We start from the raw sequence: 24,544 nt of genomic DNA, 5'->3' as shown, positions 1-24,544 counted from the left end.
AAATTTACAGAAACTGCTCTGACTCTGTGTTACTAAACAAGTGTCTCCAAAGGATTACACGGAATCAGAATTAGAGAGTGAAGAACGTGATTTTTACCAGATTTCTGATCCCCATATACTTGAAACTTCTTTTGCAGAGAACGTCGTAGTTGATGTGATCTTATACCTCATTAGAGATAGGAGCGCTGTCCGCATTATAACAAAAAACTGTTGTTGTTTTGTTACTGATTACGTCCATGAACGCTTGATCTTCATACAGATGCTATTTTCTGGCATATAATAAGTGCAGTATACTAACGATACAGTACAAATACATTAACAAAGATATTATCTTATTCTTGAGGCTCGCCATTTCAAACTGAAACATTTGACTCCTGTCCGACGTTCGCCAACTGTAGGAAGATGTAAAACAGATGATTTGTTATATGTTTCCAGCTAATATTTTACGAGAAGCTTGTGTATATATACTTGTTAGAAAATAAATTAAAAATACCGTACTTGGAATTAAGCTAAACAAAAACTAAGCATATTATTTTGAGAAGAAAGTCTCTACTATTTCAGTTCACAAGAAGCACAAAAATTACATTTTCATTATTACCTAAGTCCAGGGAACGTTAATTACGGCGACTTCGAAGATATTAGGGAAATTGTGGGTTAATAAGGGAAAGGCATCAATAAATAATAATATAACCGTGAAAATGTCATTCGTTTATAGCACACAAATAGGGAGTTGCTGGTACTACACAAACCAGAATATCAAAGCATAAAAATTTATACGCAGCCAAAATTGTACAACATTGTGCTTTGGGATATGTACTCGGAGTACCTAGTCAGTAGTAAGCTACAATAATACAATCAAATCTTATGTATCAGATGTTTCGCACAAAATCCGACCACACACTGAAAAGTCCTCAACTTTTATGAGGTTCAAGAAAAGAGAAACGATATAGCTCGGACTGTCAGGAAATAATTGATCGTGGCACATCACTGAGAAAATGTTTTCGGACTTTGAATTATGTCATTACGTTTGGACAAATTAAAAAAGAAATACAACATTCATCTCAGCAGCAGTGAACGAGCATCTCATCACAGACGTGATCTCTCGTTACGAAGGAAAAGGGAGGATGAGACACTGCGAAAAGCTCTGTCGACGAAGCAAAAGTTTTGCCAATTTTGTCATAAGAATAAGATCTCAACTAAACATTTTCGTTGTTATAAAATCTCAGCAGACAGTCCATGGAAAGCAAATGTACGTTGGTAGTATCGTAGATTTAGAAAACATCTACATCTGCATCTACGTGACTACTCTAATTCACGTTTAAGTGCGTGGTAAAGGATTTTTTGAACCACCTTCAGAATATTTCTCTACCGTTCCACTATTTAACACCATGTGGGGAAAAAGAATACACACATCATTCTGTACGAGCTCAGATTTCTGTTATTCTATCATGATGATCATTGCTCCCTAAGTATGTTGGCGATAATAACAAAGGTTTCACATTTAGAGGAGAAAACTGGTGATTGTAATTTCGTTATAAGATCTCACTGCAACGAAAAACCCTTTTGTCTTAATGACCACCAAACTCTTTTATCATATCCGTGACAGTCTATTTCCTGTCTTCCAATAGTAGAAAACTGACCTTCTTCCTGCTTATCTGTCTGGTAAGGATCCCATACAGAACAAAAATAGTCCAGCAGAGGACGAACAAGCACAGTGAAGGCCGCCTCTTTAGCAGAACTGTTACAGGTTTTCTGTCAATAAAACGTAGTCTTTGGTGTGCAAAATAATTGGCACTGCTAATGCATAACGAAAACGGATGCACTGTTATCCTCATCGACCTGACACGCCTTATATACCCTCAATTGCTAGTGCTGCCACCCGCCAACTGTGCGTGGCTACTGAGTTGATGTCGAGCATTGATGGCGATAACACAGATATAGTGTATGGAAGAGCGAGTATATGAAGTGGCAAATGCACAATACCGCATCGCTACTAAGTATACACGATCTAATCAAAAGTATCTGGACATTTATCAGCGGACATTAATATGCGGGGTCTTGCTTTCTTGACGTCTTGAACTCTACTTTCATTGAGGTATCTGAATTTCTGGTGAGGAATGGAAGCCCGTTCTTCCTCAAGAGCCGCAACCAGTGAAGGTAGTGACGCTAATGGCTGGAGCGGCCTCGATGTTCTGACTCATCTCAAAGTTGTTCCGTTGGGTTCAGGTCGGACGCCTGTGCACACCAGTCCATTTCAGGAATAATGCTGTCTTTTAAGCAGGACCATCCTCTCCAAACTGAATCTGTACTGCACACAGTAAACCATGCTTTAAAGTGTGTTCATATGATGCCACATTCAACCTTTTCCTGAGCGTAATATCAGTACCAGAAGTACAACCACAAAAAAATGCGAACATACTGTAACACCATCTCTTCTGTGCTTTACTGTTGACACATGATGGTAGGTAGCTTCATCCAGCATTTCGCCACATACAAAACTTCCATCATATTGTAAGAAGGCTCTTTAGGTTTTTATGTTGGTAATTCCACCACTGACTGTGCTGTGTGCAGTCTGTGGCTGGTTGGACTCATTGTTAGAATATTCGCTTGTATACTGCTGGGCTGTTGGATGTGAACAGCACGTAGCGTTGTGCAGTTGGAAGTGAGCCGCCAGCAGTGGTGGATGTGGGGAGAGAGTTGCCAGAGTTTTGAGAGCGGACGATCTGAACGTGCGTCTGTCAGAAAAAGGAAATTTGTAAAATTGGATGTCATGAATGATATATGTATATATTATGCCTTCTGAACACTATTAATGTAAATACATTGTTTGTTCTCTATCAAAATTTTTCATTTGCTAACTATGCATATCAGTAGTTAGTACCTTCAGTAGTACCTTCAGTAGTAGCTGGCAGTGTTGGCGCTCGCTGTATTGCAGTAGTTCGAGTAACGAAGACTTTTGTGATAAGTGATTCATGAAAGGTAAAGGTTATTGTTAGTTAGGGCCATTCTTTCGTAGGGATTATTGAAGGTCAGAATGCGTTGCGCTAAAATATTGTGTGTTAGTTTAGTGTAATCAGTATAAGTAATGAGAAATCTGTCTATCGACGTCCAGTTTCGCTCAGCTGTTTGAAAATCAAATAACGTAGAAGTTTACTAGCACAGCCACTTAAAATTTTTCTAATGGGAAGTTACAATACAGTCACATAGTGTAGCGTGATTCATCGTCCAGACCACCTGCTTCCACTCATCCACTATCCAGCAGATTAGCTCTGTATTGCACCTCAAATGTGTGGGTTATGAGGTGCTGCTCGGCCATTGCACCCCATCCGTTTAGATTCCCTACTGGCAGTCACTGCACTTGCTGAACTGCTGGTAGCGCTTTTGAACTCACGAGTGAATCCTGGCCTCAATTTCAGGCACTTTTGCAATGTTCGGATTCCTGCCTGGAGTCAGTTTACCTGTGGCTGTTCCTTCGCGTTGCCACTTCAACATTACGTCAAAATTAGTCGATTTGAGCGCTTTATTTGGGCGTAAATGTTACTGAGGGATTCGTTACGCAGGTGACGTCTGATGCCTGGTCCAAATTTGAAGTGAATGACCTCTTCTGGCCCACTCATTCTGCTGTTATTGCTTTTCAGTTGACAAAATTACACTCCCTGCCTTCTTTTATAGTTACAAGTCGGCCGCTCGTGATCTCTGTTGGTCATTCCTGTGTTACGTAAGGCTGTCCGAATGCTTTTGATCAGATACTCTATCTCGCCTGTGCTGAGGTATAATATATAACCGGGTGAAATCAGGACACAGTTATCTGTAGCGGACATATCCAGAAATGTTCTTTTATAGTTACAGATTGGCCTCAAGTGATATCTGTTGGTCATTCTTGTGTTACGTAAGGCTGTCCCAATGCTTTTGATCAGATACTATACCTCGCCCGTGCTTAGGTAGAATATATAACCGTGTGAAATCAGGAAACAGTTATCTGTAGTGGACATATCTAGAAATGTTCTCTCCCCATAAAGTTTTCTGGGAAATATGTTTATTCTGTCCACTCAAATATAGTAAGAGAGAAAAAGAAAACTGAGTTTTAATCCTGTCGACGACGGTGTCACTACCAACGTAGCTATGAGGAAGGGAACTGGACGAGTACTATTGACAATCAGTCTCACAACATTTGCCTTGAGAGTGTCAGGGATTCACACAAAGCGATATCTTATCTGGCAGAGGGTCATTTTAACTTCGGTCCTCTTTAATACGACTCTAGTATCTTTATTATTATCTTATCCCTCTCATAGGCTACCTTGCATAAGAGCATCGACACGTTATTTTCTCAAGAATTAAAATCCATCTATACAACATCGCTCACGATTCCTAAAACTTAAAATGGTTCAAAAATGTTTCAAATGGCTCTGAGCACTATGGGACTTAAAATCTGAGGTCGTCAGTCCCCTAGAACTTAAAACTAATTATACCTAACGAACCTAAGGACATCGCACACATCCATGCCCGAGGCAGGATTCGAACCTGCGACCGTAACGGTTGCGCGGTTCCAGATTGAAGGGCCTAGAACCGCTCGCCCACGGCGGCCGGCCCTAAAACTTAAGGTATGCGTAATGTAATCACGATCTACCTTTATATAATCTATCTGGATTTCTATTTATTATTAATTGTGACTAATTTAGATCGACTAGCAATATCGCTTCGGGTCTAAGTTGTGAAAGGGAAGAATGAGCTGGAACTACACAAAAATTACGGGAGTGTAACACTATAAGTAATGCTACATAAGGGTGCTTCACAAGTCATCTTACACACTTCAAGAGCTTGTAGAGGGGACTGATGAGATCTCGTTTTACATAGGAATCCATGTCTGCAAACGGTTGATTCCCAGGTTATAAGGAAAACAAAAGCTAGCCAATCTCACGTCATCAGACTGCTGTGACGTGGCCTCCCCACGAAATCCTCCCATCTGCCAACCTTCCCATCTGTGACTAGCTCTTGCAACCTACGTCCACAGTTATTTTCTGGGTGTATGCCATTCTCTGTCTTCCTCTACAGTTTCTTCCCTCTACAGATCCCTATAGTACTATGGAAGTCATTCCCTAAAGTCTTGACGCATGCTTTATCATCCTGTCGCTCCTTCTTGTCAGTGTTTTCCATGTAGTCCTTTTATCTCCGATTCTGTCCCTTCTTCCTGTAACTGTTTCTTTTCTCTCCAATTTTCTTGAGGACCTCTTCATTCCGTAACTTATCAGTGATCTACTTTTCCACATTTTTCTATTGCACCACATCTCAAATGCTGCGATCCTCTTTTGTTCTGGTTTTTTCACAGTTCATGTTTCACTAACACACAATGTTGTGTTCCAACGTTTTCAGAGTTCTCATGTGCGAAACATTCCATCTCAGAGTAGCACCTTTAACCTACGTCCAGAGTTATTTTCTAGGTGTATGCCAGTCTCTGTCTTCCTCTACAGTTTTTGCCCTCTACAGCTCGCTATAGTACTATTGATTCCTTAACACATTCTGTAATTCTTTTTCACTTTCACTGAAGACAGTAATGACATCAACGTCTATTATCATTGCTATCCCTTCACCTTGAGTTTTAATCCCGCTCTTGAACCTACCTTTTATTTCCGTCATTGCGTCTTCATTGTAACAGATCGAAAAGTAGGGGCGAAAGGCTACTCTTGTCTTACACCCATTTTACAGTAATCTGTGTACTCCTTTCTTGGTCTTCCAGTCTTAATTTTCCCTCATGGTTTTTGTACATACTGTATATTACCCGTCGTTTCCAATAGTTCACCCATATTTTTCTCAGAATTTCGAACATTTTGAATCATGTTACAGAGTTTAACGCTTTTCTCAGGTCAACAGATCCTGCGAACGTTTCTAGATTTTTCTTCAACCTTGCTGCAATTATCAACTGCAACATCAGAACTGCCTCTGAGGTGTCTTTGCCTTTCCTACACCCAGACTGATCGTCATCTAACAGATCCTCCTTTCCATTTCTATTATTTTGTTTATTATTCCTGTCAGCAGCTTTGATGAATGAGCTGTGCGATAATTCTCCCACTTGTAGACTCTTGCTTAACAGTGATATTCCCACTCCATTCTTAATGTTGCCGTCTTTGCTTTTAATTTCTCTGAATATCGTTTCGGCCTCTCTGTTTGCTGAGTAATTTCTTCTGACAGTCATTTGTTTGTCAGTTTCTTCACATTTATCCTTAGCTTCCATGCACTTCTTATTCATTTCATCCATTAGTGACACGTATTTCAGTATCCCAGAATTACCCTGCACATATTTTTGTGCTTCCTTCTTTCGTCGATCAAATGAACTATTTCTGTATTGGCCATAGCTCCTTCGCAGTTACCTTCATTGTACGTAACTTTTCCTTTCCACCTTCTGTGAATGCCGTCTACAACTGTCCATAGCTCTATAACTGAACAGACTTCTGAGCTACGCAGTGATTTTTCCTGGATAGTTTGTTACACGTCAGCCTACTCTTCAACATTACTAAATTGTGATCTCGATCTTCATCTGCTCCTTGTTACGACTTAAGGTCTAATATTCGATTTCGAAATCTTCCCCTGACCATGCTCTGGTTGGAGTCTTCCTATATATACCGCTCCTGTCTAAATATATCAATATTTTTGTGATTCTTGAAGAACGTATTCGCAATTCCTAGCCGAAATGTATTGCAGAACTCAATTAGTCATTCTCCTCTTTCATTCAATTACCAAACCCATATTCTAGCGTAAAGTTTTCTTCTGCTCCTTCCCCTTTTACCGCATTCGAATCCCCAATCACTATTAGATTTTCGTCTCCCTTTAGGTACTGAATGACGCGTTCAGTTTTCTCATACAGATTTCCTATCTCTTCTCCTTCAGCCTACGGCATCTCCATGTGTATCTGAGCGTTGTCGTCGGTGATGATTTGCTGTGAGTTCTGATGAGAACGACCCTATCACTGATCTGTTCATAGTAATACATTCTTTGCTTATCTTCCTATTCACAATGGGTGAATATTTCAATTTCTGCTGCAGCTGATATTATCCTATACTCGTCTGACCAGAAATCCTTGTCTTCTCTCCGTTTTACTTCATTGAACACCACTGTGTCTAGACTGTGCCTCAGAATTTCCGGTTTCATATTTTCTGGTTTTCCTATCACGTTCAGACTTCTGACATTCCACACGCCGACTTTTAGAACCTTTCATCGGTCATTCAATCTTTTTCTCATGGGCACCTTCCGCCTTGGCAGTCCTCTCCTGGAGATCTGGATGGGGGACTGTTCGAGAATCTTTTGCCTATGGAGAGATCATGATGACACTTGGTCAATTACAGGTCTCATGTACTATCGATAAACATCATGTGTCTTTATTTGCAGTGGTTTCCATAGCCTTCTACATCTTCATGCCGCTGATCATTGCTGATTCTTCCACCTTTTAGGGGCAGTTTCCTACACCATGGGGCGAGAGAGTGCCCTGGATCTTTTTTCTCTCCTTCGCCCTCATTGACAATGATGTTGGCAGAACGAGGGTGACTTCTTATACCAGAAGTCTTTGGCTGCCATTGCTCATGACTTTTATACAAAATTTAAGCAGTGGCGAGTTTCGCACCTGGAACCCAGTACTTTTTGATTACTAGTTAAAGCTCTATACTTTCTTATTCTCACAGTTTTTTTCGTTACAGATAGCAGCTAGTCCTCCTGCGTTTCCTGATTATAAAGGGACCTACACGGAGGAAGGATCTATTTGCAACCGCCACTTTGGCAATAAAAGAAAAAGTAACATATACACCACTTCAGACATGTACTGCTAACTACACCTCTCCCAATAGCTCTGCCTAAACATAACAAAGATGGTAAGCAAAGGGGCGAGAGTGTGTCATATATTTGTAAGAGAGAAAAAGGTATTTTTTTCTTCTACTGATAAGGTTGCGGTTTTTTTTTTGTTAGTTAATGTCTGTAACAGAGGAGATTTTTTTTGTCTTTTTTAGTATCATGTTGCTTTTTTTAAGTGAGAAATTCATGACCGTCTTCTCGAAAATAAAGGAAGATCATAGTACCAAACATCGCAAAATGGTGCATCAGACGAGATCAACTGCTTTTTGCAGGGACATTCCAGATAGGTGGCTGGTCGTAGGAAGCACTCCAGAGGAAGTTGGAAAAGTACTGCCTGTGTAATGGCTTGCGTCCGCGTAGGTCCAAAAATCGAGAACACGTTTCTTACCAGTTGCAAAATAATACCGTACTGCAAGGGCACGGAACCAATTGGCACAGTGAATATTCGTCTCAAAGTATTACACTTAATACTGGAACAAAGGTGTCATGTGTGGTGTAAATCGTGCAAGAGCGGAACGTTTGAGGAATGCCAGAATTCGTTGGACCAACTACCAGAGATCTACTGCTGGTGATTTCCACCCCGCAAAGCGGGGAGTCTGTGTGGTGTACTTGGTGGAGACAACAATGATTGTTTCCCGTTGACGGGGACATACCAAATGGAGCGTGCATTAGTGTCAAGACTAGGAACGTTCACAACCCGCCATATATAGCAGTACCTGTAGTTCTGGTGCTTCTATTCTATCAGATTTTGGGTGCAGGCCTAGACCATGGGTGCCCCTGCAATTTGTATGTGGAAAAACATTTCGGAAAAGTCAAGATTCGCAGGATATGTGATGAGGATGAATGTGGACAGAATGACCAAAAGAGTATGGAAAAAAATGGGTATGACAAGCGGAGAGACAAGTAGCAATTGGGTTGTTAAACTCAGGAACGATTATTCAAAACTGAGAATGAAGTTGAGAAACTGAGAAGGCCAATGCACATATATTTTGCAATGCACCAGAGATCGATGACAGAGAAGGGCAGGAAAACGACAGAGAGTCAACAATGTACCGGGCAAAATGATACGGAAAATCTCGAAAGAAGGGCGGAAGAGAAGGATGAAGAGGTTCTGGGCCAGAAGTAGAAAACGCAGTTCACGAGGGCCGAACCGAGAGGAAAAGAAGAACTTTTCTCATGCTCTAATGCGCGAACAGAGCTTCGCTATGTCATTTGCTGTTCACCACGAAACAAATTTCCAGGAGTGGAATACAGATTAGAAGGAAAGAACGTTTCTGAGTAAACGTCACGACAACGAATGTGTTAGAGCCTGACCACAAGCTTGAAATGCACAAACTTGGGTGGATAGAAATTGTGGAGTGTCCTTACCACAGGAATCACAGCAGCATTTATCATTATGGCAACCATGGAGGAAATATGTCTGTGTGGTTGGCCAGGATTTTTAACCACACTCTTTCCGCAGGAGACTCCAGTCCTGAACCATTGCAGAACCTTACTTTGTTTAAGAGTTTCAGGACGCCTACCCTACAAATAGCATCGATGATTTACTTCGAATATATGCTTCTACAAGGCAGCTACAGCAATATTAGTCACTTAAATTGTTGATACCACGGTACCGGACCACACACAGACTTCATGAAATTACATTTGTCAGATAATGTAGTATGTCACCCCCGCTATCACATTACTATTTTCTTTTTCGACGAAGTTTCGTGAAGTCTCCGCTACCAGCTACGTCATGACTTGTTGGTTCATTATTTCTTTGAGTCAGACATCTATGAACAATTGGGTGTCGATGAAAAACTGAGGGACAATAAGATATTCAGTTAGTCGCAGCAGTGCTCTGTGACCTTGTGATTATACCAGATCCTCCACTGTCGCATTTGGACGGCAGCCTCTGCTCAGTCCCTTTGTTAAAGAGTCACGGAATCACGAGTACTCCACATCACGCAGTGGTGAGCCTTATAAAAGCTCTGCAGCACGGGCCCACCTCAGCACTTCCATCACCATGAGGGCAACAGTGGCAGCTCTTCTCCTGTGTCTTGTGGTGAGTAGTAAGGACTGAGACTTTATCTACATTTGTGCTCTACGTACCTTTACTGGTACTTATTTCCACATCCAATTACAAACACTGGATGCTTCAAAATCTACCACAATTTTCTACCTGTAGCAAGCCATACTCGAATCTAAGTGTTGGAAAGTGTTTGAAACTTTGTCGGTTCTTTAAGCGACTTCATATTAGTTCCATGCGTACAAATAAAGACAGTTGTGAGTTTGTACCAAATTCATCAACTTCGTGAGAATCGTTTATAAACCATACACGCGTATTATCAGTAAATAATCTGCATCCTCCTTCTTACTGTAGCAATATTTGCGAGGGTAACAGCCGAAACCCGTGTCTGAGCATCCACACGTTATTACTGGTGGATTTCAAAAATCGTAAAACATCGGTCCAAAAAGTTTCGAGATTATATTAGTACAAAGTACAGAAAAATTAAGATGGTGGTTTTAATGCTTAAGGTATCCAAAGTACCCTTCCCACCTCCCACACTTGATTACAAGGCACAGAACATCCACACACCCATGAGTAACTGTCAGCGAGATCTATCTTTGACACGTTGTTCAACTGTTGTGTCCCATTGGTTTGAAAGTCGCTTATATCGTCAAAGCGTTAACACTTCACGTAAATTTATGCACTTTGTCATTCTACAGTGGCCTCGATTTCATAACACGAAATCTCATCAGCAATGATGATTTGTCCGAGAAAAGAACTGTCCACGTGTTTCGTTTCAAGCTAGTCACGGCAGGTGACCAGGCATCGTCGCTTTCGTTCAGGAGTCAAGACGTATGGGACAAACCATGTACACACTTTCCTTCTCTTCAGGACATTCTCAAGAATGCCTTAAACACTTAGAGCTGTTGCTCCATTGCGATTTCTGACACAACAGTGATTACACCGTATGGTCGCACGTCGACTATATACTTGACACAGCCTACTTACCTGCTTGAACTGACTCGTCGAATGTATGTCTGTGTTTTTTAGTTGTTCGGGTTGCCACTGTAGTTACTGGGCTGATTCGCTTATACGCCAGAAATAAAATCAGTCTCGGAATTTTCTGGATGGTCGGTGAATGTAGAAAAATGCCATCACATTTTCTTCCTCGTGTCTTGCTGGTACTCCATTTCTAATGCTTCTAATGATCTTGCATCTGCATATCTACATCGTTTATGAAAGATTACAGGATATTTGTTATCACCTGTTTGCAGCATACGTTTGTCGCCGTTTGTCACTTCATCAGAGAGGTTGAAATTTCTCTAGTTCTGCAAGTACAGCATCAGTAATCCCTTTACAAGAGCCTATTTTCAAGTGATATTATTGGGTCAATCCTTATTCTTCACTCATGTTGTGGTAATAATCAAAGTACTACAACTCTGACGATACACAGCTAAATATGAGAATTCCACAAACATAGCGATTAATCCCGAATATAAAAATTGGAATAACCATTAATCATAACCATAAAATATTGCTATCGAGTAATTGAACAATGTAGCACATGTTACGCAACAGCATTATTTAGTACACTAGAAGCTCGTTATCACAGTAGTTTGCTTGCTTATTTATTCCCTTCTGATAGTAGACAGCAAGGGAAATCAAATCTTATATACTGACGGGGAAAACCGCAACACCAAAAAATAAATAATGTCTTGTAATGAAATTTCAGGAACAGATTTGCCGAGGTAACATATTTAAATCATTAACATTGCAATATCACACGTTAACATAAATGCGAGATAAGGTATTGGAAATATCAAATGTTGGTACATCAGTAACCGATGTAACGGTCACATTATTGAATGCAAGCACGCAAACAGGAATGCATTGTGTTGTACAAATGACGGGTGTCAGTTTCTGGGATGCGGTTGCACGCCTGTTGCACTTGGTCGGTCAATACAAGGACGGTTAATGCTGTTTGTGAAAGACGCTAGAGTTGTCAACCGATGATGTCCCAAGGCACATGTGGACAGTGTAGAGCGTAGGTGGTTACAACAGCAATATGTGGACCAGCGTTATCCTTTTGGTAAAAGCTATTTATGGATGGGAGCACTGTAGGTCGAATCACCAAACTGATGTGCATACTTCCAGTCAGGGTGCGTGGGATGACCACTCTACTGCTGGTGATCCCATAAATAGTGGCACTCCACACCATACCATAATTCCAGTAGTAGGTCCCGTGTGTCTACCACGCCACTTGGTAGGTTGCTGACACTCGGATGGTCTCCAAAACACAGCCATCACTGGCACTGAGGCGGAGCCAGCTTTCATCAGAGATCACAACAAACTTTTGCCTTGCCCCCTTGCGGGCTCTCGCTTTACACCGCTGACGTCGAAAATGGCGTTCGCTTAGGACCAGCTGAGCGGACGCTACAGAGCATCTACAGTAGGCCCGTCCTTGAATTAACCAATTTGTAACAGTTCTTTTTATCATTGTGGTGGCAACTTCTGCTCAGATTGCTGCTGCAGATGCAGTACGATGTGCCTGAGCTAGACACCGAGCACGATGGTCTTCCCTCGAGGTAATACCACACGGCTCTTTGGAACCCAATATTCTTGATACTGTATATTCTCGCGACCATCCCTGCCAGAAATCATGTGCAGTGCGAACATTACTGCCAGTTCTTTCTGCAATGTCACGTAAGCAACATCCAGCTTCTCGAAGCCCTTTTATACGGCCTTGTTCACACTCAGTGTCGTGTTTCTGGCGAAACAGAAATAATGGCATGGTACTAACTCAAATTGACATCAATGCATACATTTCTTTATGATTACTTGAAGTAATCATCAATAATCGTTGAACATGCTCATTCATTCGGTTTCTGTAATAAAACAGTAAGACTGGTTTCTAATTTGTGTCAGTGTAAAAAGATGCATTTGATGATATAGTCCTAATAGTCACAAGTCAACAATTCTGTGATTCATTGTCTTTGTTTCAAAACTACATTAGCAGAATCTTAATCTCCGTTCAAAAGGAATACCACTTAATTCCCATCTACATATATGATGTACTTTACAATATGACATTCTACTACAGGTATCAACATGCCGCAGCCAAGAGACTCCACCTGGCCCTCCTGGACCAACTGACGGGCCACAACCAACTGGTCCACCAGGGCCACCAACCGGAGGTCCTGATCCAACTGGTCAACCAACCGGAGGTCCTGAACCAACTGGACCACCAGGTCCACCAACTGGAGGTCCTGAACCAACTGGAGAGCCCCAACCAACTGGAGGGCCACAACCAACTGGTGAACCTCAGCCTACTGGAGGTCCTCAACCTACTGGACCACCAGGGCCATCTGGCCTTTTTTAGCCTGGTGTTTTCAAGTGATGTAAGATTAGCGCACCTGCAAACGTTAATGGATTTCAGTTTTTACTTTTATAGTTGGCTTTAACTGCGTTAATTGATGGAAGTGTTCTTATGTGTCATAAAAATCAATTCTGATTAAACCAGCAATGAAAAAGCTCCATTAACGTTTTATTTACTATGTACTGTAAAAGCTACCAGTTCTCCAGAAATATGGTAACAATATGTAAAAGTTATTACAGCAGTTACTATCGGTTCATACCTCATGAAATTCTTTACCACATGATTTGCAGTTCCAGAAGATGCTGTACGTTACCAAAGGAGTCTGTGTTACTGACTACCTGCGCTTCATGAATTGATATGAGCAAATTTATATTCAGGAAACACTCTTGCCATCTATAAAAAGCTCTATTCAAAGTATACTGATACATAACCTTTGAACGATATTCAGGCTTTGATGTTCTGTAATACAACTTGTGACCTGAGATGATTTCTTTGAAATCTATTTTCTTCTCCTTCAGTTACATATTTTTTCCTCTTTTTATGTATGAGAATTAGTACATGTATATAATTAGTTCGATAGTGTGAGTCTTAAAATTCATGAGTCTTCTTTTATTTAATTAATATGTTGCCTTCTAATAAAAATATTTATCTGGGATCTTCGTAGATCCTAGCATATCTCCCAGAACGAATATTAACCGCAACTCAATGTAATATCAGCAGTAGCAATGACAGAATGGATGGGAACGAACCTCTTTTTCACTGCTCTTACGTGGTGCAACCATTTACAAGGAACATGTCGCTAATGAAAAATTAAGCTCTATTTATCAAGATATACATAATAATCAATATGATTAGATGACACTCCTCAGTATTGTTTTAGGGTACCATCACCAATAAAATAGAAGTCACTAAACTTAATCATACCAATACGACCAAACCGTTCAGTTTGTACCAGAATGGCTATGTGAATGCTACAACATTAAATGTAAAAGATTAAATTGGAAAGAAAATGAACTGCGAGTCATTAAGGAAATAACGAGCAGACGCATTTTCTTTAGAGTGGAAATATTCTTGAAGGCTCTCTAGGCAATATGCAGCTCTGAGTAATACACAGTCATCCATTTCAAATTGGGTAAACTGAAATGTTTTTGAAAGTCTAAAGAAGAACTATCTGATTCCTGATTAAACTTCAGTAAGAAATTCTTCAACCATGACGTTTCAAATTATTCAAGGTTGGTTTTTCCAAAGATTTGCAAACTAGCCTTTCGTGATGTATATGAGAATATACTACTGCCCATTTATATGTAGGGGCAAGACATTAGCACTACATAAACTTAACGCGTGTCCACATATTTAAAGGCTCATTTTTTCTCGCATTGCATACTTTAATGTGACATGGAAGACACCATGCTTAAGCACAACCAATACATTATTATACTGCACTCTTTCAGGAGACCCAAACCCTGCTATACGAGCCATGTCAAATCAATGGACATTTTATATTGTGCTGCATGGCCTCTAATGATAATGTTGTATAGAGAGATGATGAGTTTGTTTGAGGCATGTTCTCAAAAGAAATTCAACGCAATGGTAATTATTCTTCACATAATCCTTTTTTAATGTCCTTTATTATAACTAGAAAAATTAAAACAGTGATAAAATGCGTCAATTCACAGGCAGTACAAATACCAGAAATTGTATGTCATTATCGCTAGTAGTTAACTTGAGAGTGTACCTTATATAGCGAAAGAGAATGTTTGTGGGAAATGATGTTTGAATTTTTAACAATAGATCATGAATGCTTTGCCTGTCTTGCTCGAGAAAGTATTTCTTTTTCCTCGCATCACTCCTCTTTCTTTCATTGTTTATGAATGACATATTACTGAAAACGTGATTTCGAGAGAACATGATACCTAATAATATTCGCTTTGGTGCATATGACACTAGAATAGTATACTCCAAAGCGTATAATGCGCTCTGCCTACAAACCTTGAACCATTATATGGATTATGTTTCAATGGACCAGACACTTGGTTCGAATACAATAGGTACCAACGACCAAAGCATGTATAAGCGCTTAATTACTCCTACTAAATGTTGTCATGGGCATTGTAAAGTAAATTTTCAGAAACTGCTCTGACTTTGAGTTACTAAACAAGTGTCTCCAAAGGATTACACGGAATCAGAATTAGAGAGTGAAGAACGTGATTTTTACCAGATTTCTGATCCTCATATACTTGTAACTTCTTTTGCAGCGTTGTCTGCATTATAACAAAAACCTGTTGTTGATTTGTTACTGATCACGTCCATGAACGCTTGATCTTAATACAGAAGCTATTTTCAGGCATATAATAAGTACAGTGTACTAACAATACAATACAAAGACAACAACAAAGATATTGTATTATTCTTGAGGCTCGCCATTTCAAACTGAAACATTTTACTCCTGTCCCACTTTCGCCAACTGTAGGAAAATGTAAGACAGATGATTTGTTATATATTTACAGCTAATATTTTACGAGAAGCTAGTGTATATATACTTGTTATAAAATAAATTAAAAATACCGTACTTGGAATTAAGCTAAACAAAAACTAAGTATATTATTTTGTGAAGAAAGTCTCTTCTATTTCAGTTCACAAGAAGCACAAAAATTACATTTTCATTATTACCTAGGACCAGGGAACGTTAATGACGGCGACTTCGAGGATATTAGGGAAATTGTGGTATAATAAGGGAAAGGTATCAATAAATAATAATATAACCTGGAAAATGTCATTCGTTTATAGCAAACAAATAGGGAGTAGCTGGTACTACACAAACCAACATATCAACGCATACAAGTTTATACACAGCCATAATTGTACAACATTGTGCTTTGGGATATGTACTCGGAGTAACTAGTCAGTAGTAAGCTACAATAATACAATCAGATCTTGTGTATCACATGTTTCGCACAAAATCCGACCACACTCTGAAAAGTCCGCAGCTTTTATGAGGTTCACGAAAAGAGAAACGAGATAGCTCGGACTGTCAGGAAATAATTGATCGTGGCACATCACTGAGAAAATGTTTTCGTACTTTGAATTACGTTTGAACAAATTAAAAGAAGTACATCATTCATCTCAGCAGCAGTCAACGAGCATCTCATCACAGACGTGATCTTTCGTTACGGAGGAAAAGGAAGGATAAGACACCGGGAGAAGCTCCGTCGACGAAGCAACAGTTTTGCCGCTGAGTCATAAGAATCAGATCTCATCTAAACATTTTCGTTGTTATAAAATCTCAGCAGACAGTCCATGGATAGCAAATGTACGTTGGTAGTATTGTAGATTTAGAAAACATCTACATCTGCATCTACGTGACTGCATTGTAATTCACGCTTAAATGCGTGGTAAACGATTCTTAGAACCACCTTCAGAATATTTCTCTACCGTTCTACTGTTTAACACCATTTGGGATAAAAGAATACACACATCTTTCTGTACGAGCTCAGATTTCTGTTATTCTATCATGATGATCATTGCTCCCTAAGTATGTTGGCGATAATAAAAAAGGTTTCACACTTAGAGGAGATAAGAGCTCACTGCATGGAAAAACCCATTTGTCTTAATGACCACCAAACTCTTTTATCATCCTCATCGACCTGACACGCCTTATATACCCTCAATTGCTAGTGCTGCCACCCGCCAACTGTGCGTGGCTACTGAGTTGATGTCGAGCATTGATGGCGATAACACAGATAATAGTGTATGGAAGAGCGAGTATATGAAGTGACAAATGCACAATACCGCATCGCTACTGAATATACACGATCTAATCAAAAGTATCTGGACATTTATCAGTGGACATTAATATGCGGGGTCTTGCCTTCTTGACGTCTTGAACTCTACTTTCATCGAGGTATCTGAATTTCTGGCGAGGTATGGAAGCCCGTTCTTCCTCAAGAGCCGCAACCAGTGAAGGTAGTGACGCTAATGGCTGGAGCGGCCTCGATGTTCTGACTCATCTCAAAGTTGTTCCGTTGGGTTCAGGTCGGACGTCTGTGCACACCAGTCCATTTCAGGAATAATGCTGTCTTTTAAGCAGGACCATCCTCTCCAAACTGAATCTGTACTGCACACAGTAAACCATGCTTTAAAGTGTGTTCATATGATGCCACATTCAACCTTTTCCTGAGCGTAATATCAGTACCAGAAGTACAACCACAAAAAAATGCGAACATACTGTAACACCATCTCTTCTGTGCTTTACTGTTGACACATGATGGTAGGTAACTTCATCCAGCATTTCGCCACATACAAAACTTCCATCATATTGTAAGAAGGCTCTTTAGGTTTTTATGTTGGTAATTCCACCACTGACTGTGCTGTGTGCAGTCTGTGGCTGGTTGGACTCATTGTTAGAATATTCGCTTGTATACCGCTGGGCTGTTGGATGTGAACAGCAGTAGCGTTGTGCAGTTGGAAGTGAGCCGCCAGCAGTGGTGGATGTAGGGAGAGAGATGCCAGAGTTTTGAGAGCGGACTATCTGGACGTGCGTCCGTCAGAAAAAGGAAATTTGTAAGACTGGATGTCATGAACTGATATATATATATATATATAACGCCTTCTGAACACTATTAAGGTAAATACATTGTTGGTTCTCTATCAAAATCTTTCATTTGCTAACTACGCCTATCAGTAGTTAGTGCCTTCAGTAGTTAGAATATTTTATTTAGCTGACAGTATTGGCGCTCGTTGTATTACAGTAGTTCGAGTAACGAAGATTTTTGCGATAAGTGATTCATGAAAGATAAAGTTTATTGCTGGTTAGGGCCATTCTTTCGTAGGGATTATTGAAAGTCAGATTGCGTTGCGCTAAAATATTGTGTGTCAGTTTAGTGATGACTCATTCTGCTGTTATTGCTTTTCTGTTGACAAAACTGTACTCTCTGCCTTCTTTCATAGTTATTGCTTTTGATCAGATACTATACCTGGCCTGTGCTTAGGTAGAATATATAACCATGTGAAATCAGGAAACAGTTATCCGTAGCGGACATACCCAGAAATGCTCGCTCTCCATAAAATTTTATGGGAAAGATGTTTATTCTGTCCACTCAAACATAGTAAGAGAGAAAATGAAAACTGAGTTTTAATCCTGTCGACGGCGGGGTCACTACTAACATAGCTATGAGGAAGGGAACTGGACGAGTACATTTGACAATCAGTCTCACAGCATTTGCCTTGAGAGTGTCAGGGATCCACAGAAAGCGATATCCTGACGGGCAGAGGGTCATTTGAACTTCGGTCCTCTTTAATATGAGTCTAGTGTCTTTATTATTATCTTATCCCTCTCATAGACTACCTTGCACAACAGCGTCGACACGTTATTTTCTCAAGAATGAGAATCCATCTATACAACATAGCTCACGATTCCTAAAACTTAAAATGGTTCAAAACTGGTTCAAATGGCTCTGAACACTATGGGACTTAACATCTGAGGTCATCAGTCCCCTAGAACTTAAAACTAATTAAACCTAACGAACCTAAGGACATCACACACATCCATGCCCAAGGCAGGATTCGAACCTGCAACCATAACGGTTGCGCGGTTCCAGACTGAAGCGCCTAGAACCGCTCGACCACAACGGCCAGCTCTAAAACGTAAGGTATGCGTCATGTAATCGCGATCTCCTTTTATATAAGCCATCTAGATTTCTATTTATTATTAATTATGACTAATTTAGATCAACTAGCAATTTAGCTTCGGGTCTAAGTTGTGAAAGGGAAGAATCAGCTGGAACTACAACGGAGCGTGCATTAGTGTCAAGACTAGGATCACAGCCCGCCATATATGGCACCACCTGTAGTTCTGGTGCTTCTATTCTATCAGATTTGGGGTGCAACCATAGACCACGAGTGCCCCTGCAACTTGTATGTGGAAAATCAGACGGGAAAGGTCAAGATTCGCAGGATGTGTGATGAGGATGAATGTGGACAGCATGACCAAAAGAGTATGGAAAAAAATAGGTTGACAAGAGGACAGCCAAGTAGCAATTGGGCTGAAACTTCCTGGCAGATTAAAACTGTGTGCCCGACCGAGACTCGAACTCGGTACCTTTGCATTTCGCGGGCAAGTGCTCTACCGTCTGAGCTACCGAAGCACGACTCACGTCCGCTCCTCACAGCTGTACTTCTGCCAGTATCTCGTCTCCTACCTTCCAAACTTTACAGAAGCTCTCCTTGCAGGAGAGAGCACTTGCCCGCGAAAGGCAAAGGTCCCGAGTTCGAGTCTCGGTCGGGCACACAGTTTTAATCTGCCAGGAAGTTTCATATCAGCGCACACTCCGCCACAGAGTGAAAATCTAATTCAGCAATTGGGTTGGTAAACTCAGGAAGGATTGGTCAAAGCTGAGAATGAAGTTGAAAAACAGAGAAGGCAAATACACATATATTTTGCAATGCACCAGAGGTCAATGACAGAGAAGGACAGGAAAACGACAGAGAGTCACCAATGTAGTGGACAAAATGATACGGAAGATCTAGAAAGAAGGGCGGAAGAGAAGAATGAAGAAGTTCTGGGGCAGAAGCAGAAAACGCAATTCACGATGGCCGAACCGAGAGAAAAGAAAAACTTTTCTCATGCTCTAATGCGCGAAGAGAGCTTCGCTATGTCATTTGCTGTGCACCACAAAACAAATTTCCAGCAATTATATTTCTGGAATACAGATTAGAAGGAACGAATTATTCGCAGTAAACGTCACGACCACGAATGTGTTACAGCCTGACCACCAGCTTGAAATGGATTAACTTGGGGTAGAAATTGTGGAGTGTCCTTACTACAGGAATCACAGCAGCATTCATCATGACGGCAACCATGGAGGACATATGTCTGTATGGCTAGCCAGGGTTTTTAACCACACTCTTCTCGAAGGAGGGTCCCGTTCTGAACCATTCCAGAACCTTACTTTCTTTAAGAGTTTCAAGATGCCTACCCTACAAATTGCACTGATGATTTGCTTCAAGGCAGCTACAGCTATATTAGTCGTTTAAATGGTTCATACCACGGTACCGGACCATACACATACTTCATGAAATCACATTTGCAAGATAACGTTGTATGTCACCTCCGCTATCACATGACTACTACCTTTTTGGACGAAGTTTCCTGAAGTTTCCGCAGATAGCTATGTCGTGACTTGTTGGTTCATTATTTCTTTGAGGCAGACAGCTAGTAACAAGCGGATGTCGATGAAAATGTGAGCGACAATAAGATATCCAGTTCGTCGCAGCTGTGCTCTGTGACCTTCTGATACAACCAGATCCTCCACTGTCGCATTTGGACGGCAGCCTCTGCTCAGTCCCTTTGTTGAAGAGTCACGGAATCACGAGTACTTCACATCACGCAGTGGCGAGCCTTATAAAAGCTCTGCAGCACGGGCTCACCTCAGCACTTCCATCACCATGAGGGCAACAGTGGCAGCTCTTCTCCTGTGTCTTGTGGTGAGCAATATGGACTGAGACTTTATCGAAATTTGTGCTCTACGTATCTTTACTGTTATTTACTTCTACATCCACTTACAAACACTGAATGCTTCAAAATGTACCACAGTTTTTTGTCTGTAACATGCAATTCTCGAATCTAAGGGTTGTAAAGTGTTTGAAACTTCGTCGGTTCTGCAAGCGACTTCATATTAGTTCCATGCGTACAAATAAAGACAGTTGTGAGACTCTACCAAATTCATCAACTTAGTGTGAATCGTTTTTAAACCATACATGCGTAATATCAGTAAATAATCTGCATCCTCCTTCTTATTGGATCGATATTTGCGAGGGTAACAGCTGAAATCCGTGTCTGAGCATCCACACGTTAACACCGGCGGATTTCTTAAATCGTAAAACAACAGTCCAAAAGTTTCGAGAATGTGTTAGTAAAAAGTACAGAAAAATGAAATTGGTTGTTTTAATGCTTAAGGTGTCCTAGGTACCCCTCCCCGACTTATTTACAAGGCACAGAACATTCACACACCCATGAGTAACTATCAGTGAAATCTATCTTTGACTTGTTGTTCAACTGGTGTGTCCCATTGGTTTGAAAGTCGGTTACGTCGACAAAGCGTTAACACTTCACGTGAATTTCTGCACTTTGTCATTCTGCAGTTGCTTCGATTTCAGAACACCAAATCTCATCACCCGTGATGATTTGTTCGAGAAAAGAAATGTCCACATGTTTCATTGCTAGCTAGTCACGGCAAGTGCCCAGACATCGTTGCTTTCGTTCAGGTGTCTAGACGAATGGGACAAACCTTCTACACACTTTCCTTCTCTTCAGGACAATCTGAAGAATGCCTTAAATCTTAGAGATGTTGCTCCATTGCAATTTCTGACATATCAGTGATTACACCGTATGGTCGCACGTCGACTATCTACTTGACACCGCCTACTTACCTGCTTAAACTGACTCGTCGAATGTATGTCTGCGTTGTTCGGGTTGCAACTGTAGTTACTGGACTTATTCACTTATATGCCGAAAATAAAATCAGTCTCGGAATTTTCTGGATGGACGGTGAATGTTGAAAAATGCCATCAGATTTTCTTCCTCGTGTCGAGCGGGTACTCCATTTGTAATGCTTCTAATGATCTTGTATGTGCATATCTACATTTTTTATGAATGATTACAGGATATTTGCTATCATCTGTTTCAGCATACGTTTGTCGCCGTTTGTCATGTCATCAGAGAGGTTGAAATTTCTCTAGTTCTGCGCATAAAGGCTGACCTAACACAACATTAGTAATCCCTTTACAAGAGCATATTTTCAAGTGATGTTATTGGATCAATCCCTGTTCTTCACTGAAGTTGTGGTAAAAATCAAAGTACTACAACTCTGATGATACACAGCTCAATATGAGAATTCTACAAACATGGCGACTAATCACGAAGATAAGAATTGGATTCATCACGAATCAAAACCCTAAATTATTGCTATAGAGTAATTGAATGATTTAGCACATTTGACGCAAGAGTATTATTTAGTATACTAGAAGCTCATTACCAGGAGTAGGTCACTTGCTTATTTATTCCACCCTGATGGTAGTGAGAAAGGGAAATCAAATCTTATATACTTCCGGGGAAAACCGCAACACCAAAAAATAATTAATATAGGGGAATGAAATTTCGGGAATAGATTTGCCGAGGTAACATACTTTAATCATTAACATTGCAATATCACAGGTTACCGTAAATGCGAGATAAGGTATTGCAAATATCAAATGTTGGTACATCAATAACCGATGTGACGGTCAGATTGTTAATTGCACGCACGCAAACGCAAATCCATTGTGTTGTAGAAATGTCAGTCTCTGGGATGGGGTTCCACGCCTGGACGGTTAATGCTGTTTGTGGACGACGCTAGAGCTGTCATCCGATAATGTTCCATTCGTTCTCGACTAGAGAGAGATCTGGCGATCGAGAAGCCCAAGGCACATATGGACACTGTACAGCGTGGTGGGTTACAACAGCAGTATGTGGGGGAGCGTTATCATTTTGGTAAAAGCTGTTTATGAAGGGCAGCACTGCAGGTCGAATCACCAAACTGATGTGCATACTTCCAGTCAGGGTGTGTGGGATGACAACGAGATTGCTGGTGATCCTACACAGAGTGGCAGCCGGTAGTGTGGCCGAGCAGTTCTAGGCGCTTCAGTCTGGAAGCGCGCGACCGCTACGGTCGCAGGTTCCAATCCTGCCTCGGGCATGGGTGTGTGTGATGTCCTTAGGTTAGTTAGGTTTAAGTAGTTCTAAGTTCTAGGGGACCGATGACCTCAGATGTTAAGTCCAATAGTGCTCAGAGACATTTGAACCATTTTTGAACAGAGTAGCACTCCACACCAGACCATAAATCTAGTCGTAGGTCCAGTGAAACTAGCACGCCAATAGATAGGTTGCAGGCCTCCAACTAACCGACACACAGCCATCACTGGCACCGAGGCGGAACCAGCTTTCATCAGATATCACAACAGACTTTTGCCCTGCATCCTTACATGTTCTCGCTTGACAACACTGACGTCGGAAGTGGCGGTGGTTCAGGGTCAGTCGAGTGGACGCTACAGAGTGTCTGCCGCAGACCGTCCTTGAATTAACCGATTTATAACAGCTCGTTCTATCAATGTGGTGCCAACTGCTGCTCAGATTGCAGCTGCAGATGCAGTACGATGTACCTGAGCCTGACACCGAGCACGATGGTCTTCCCCCTCGGAAGTACCACATGGCTCTTCGGATCCGCATGGTACAACCTCAAACTGGCATCAATGTATACGTTTGTTTAAGATTCCTTGAAGTAATCATCAATAACGATTGAACTCATTCATTCACTCAGTTTCTGTAATAAAACAGTAAAGCTGATTTCTAATATGTGTCAGAGTAAGAAAATGCATCTGATGATACAGTCCTAATAGTCACAAGTCATAATTTCAGCGATTCATTACCGTCGTTTCAAAACTACATCTGCAGAATCTTAATCTCCGTTCAGAAGGAATACCACTTAATTTCCATCTACATAAATGATGTAGTTTACAATATGACATTCTACTATAGATATCAGCATGCCGCAGCCAAGAGACTCCACCTGGCCCTCCTGGACCAACTGAAGGGCCACAACCAACTGGTCCACCAGGCCCACCAACCGGAGGTCCTGATCCAACAGGTCAACCTACTGGAGGTCCTGAACCAACTGGCCCACCAGGCCCACCAACTGGAGGTCCTGAACCAACTGGAGAGCCCCAACCAACTGGAGGGCCACAACCAACTGGTGGGCCTGAACCAACTGGGGGGCCTCAACCAACTGGTGAACCTCAGCCTACTGGAGGTCCTCAACCTACTGCACCACCAGGGCCGCTAGGCCGTTTTTAGCCTGGTGTTTTCTAGTGATACAAGATTATCGCACCTGGAAACGTTAAAAGATATCAGCTTCTACTTTTGTAGTTGACTTTAACTGCATTAATTGATGGAAGTGTTCTTATGTGTCCAAAAAATCAATTCTGATTAAACCAGCAATGAAAAAGCTTTACTAACGATTTATTTACTGTGTACTGTTAAAGCAACCAGTTCTCCAAAAATATGCTACCAATATGTAAAATTCATTACAGGAGTTACTATCGGTTCATATCTCATCAAATTGTTTACCACTTGATTTGCAGTTCCAAAAGATGCTGTACGTTGCCGAAGGAGTCCGTGTTACCGACAACGTGCATCTCATAAACTGATATGAGCAGAAATCATACTTTCAGGAAACACTCTTGTCATCTAAAAAAAGCCCTGTTCAAAGTTTACTAATACATAACCTTTGAACGATATTCAGGCTTTG

General features: G+C 41.0%; 2 protein-coding genes and 1 long non-coding RNA gene across 13 annotated transcripts in view; 2 read left to right on the top strand and 1 right to left on the bottom strand.

Annotated features, from left to right (window-relative positions):
- LOC126161465 (proline-rich protein HaeIII subfamily 1-like) overlaps positions 1-13,363 on the top strand; it is an 18,925-nt gene extending 5,562 nt beyond the window's left edge. The window contains exons 1-2 of one of the 3 annotated variants that reach the window (XM_049917311.1): positions 9,733-9,883; positions 12,930-13,363. In XM_049917311.1, coding sequence (XP_049773268.1) covers positions 9,845-9,883; positions 12,930-13,208 — 318 coding nt within the window. In that variant the 5' untranslated portion in view covers positions 9,733-9,844 and the 3' untranslated portion in view covers positions 13,209-13,363. Of the gene's footprint in view, positions 1-9,732; positions 9,884-12,929 lie in introns of those variants that run through there. The other 2 variants (XM_049917313.1, XM_049917312.1) reach the window with 2 other exon arrangements.
- Positions 1-24,544, top strand: part of LOC126161461 (proline-rich protein 2-like) — a 403,478-nt gene that overhangs the window by 65,825 nt on the left and 313,109 nt on the right. Inside the window, exons 1-2 of one of the 8 annotated variants that reach the window (XM_049917298.1) lie at positions 20,545-20,687; positions 23,776-24,247. The exons of 5 other annotated variants lie outside the window; for them this stretch is intronic. In XM_049917298.1, coding sequence (XP_049773255.1) covers positions 20,649-20,687; positions 23,776-24,090 — 354 coding nt within the window. In that variant the 5' untranslated portion in view covers positions 20,545-20,648 and the 3' untranslated portion in view covers positions 24,091-24,247. Of the gene's footprint in view, positions 1-20,544; positions 20,688-23,775; positions 24,248-24,544 lie in introns of those variants that run through there. 2 more of the 8 variants (XM_049917300.1, XM_049917292.1) reach the window with 2 other exon arrangements.
- Positions 1-24,544, bottom strand: part of LOC126161469 (uncharacterized) — a 26,644-nt gene extending 2,100 nt beyond the window's left edge. The window contains exon 1 of one of the 2 annotated variants that reach the window (XR_007534916.1): positions 24,522-24,544. This is a non-coding gene — a long non-coding RNA (uncharacterized LOC126161469). Of the gene's footprint in view, positions 1-13,636; positions 15,743-24,521 lie in introns of those variants that run through there. The other variant, XR_007534915.1, reaches the window with a different exon arrangement.

The sequence above is a fragment of the Schistocerca cancellata genome, chromosome 2 (genome assembly GCF_023864275.1).
Source record: "Schistocerca cancellata isolate TAMUIC-IGC-003103 chromosome 2, iqSchCanc2.1, whole genome shotgun sequence".
Lineage (NCBI taxonomy): Eukaryota > Metazoa > Arthropoda > Insecta > Orthoptera > Acrididae > Schistocerca > Schistocerca cancellata.
Note: the sequence above shows the minus strand (reverse complement) of the source record. Positions and strands in the feature narration are given on the sequence as shown.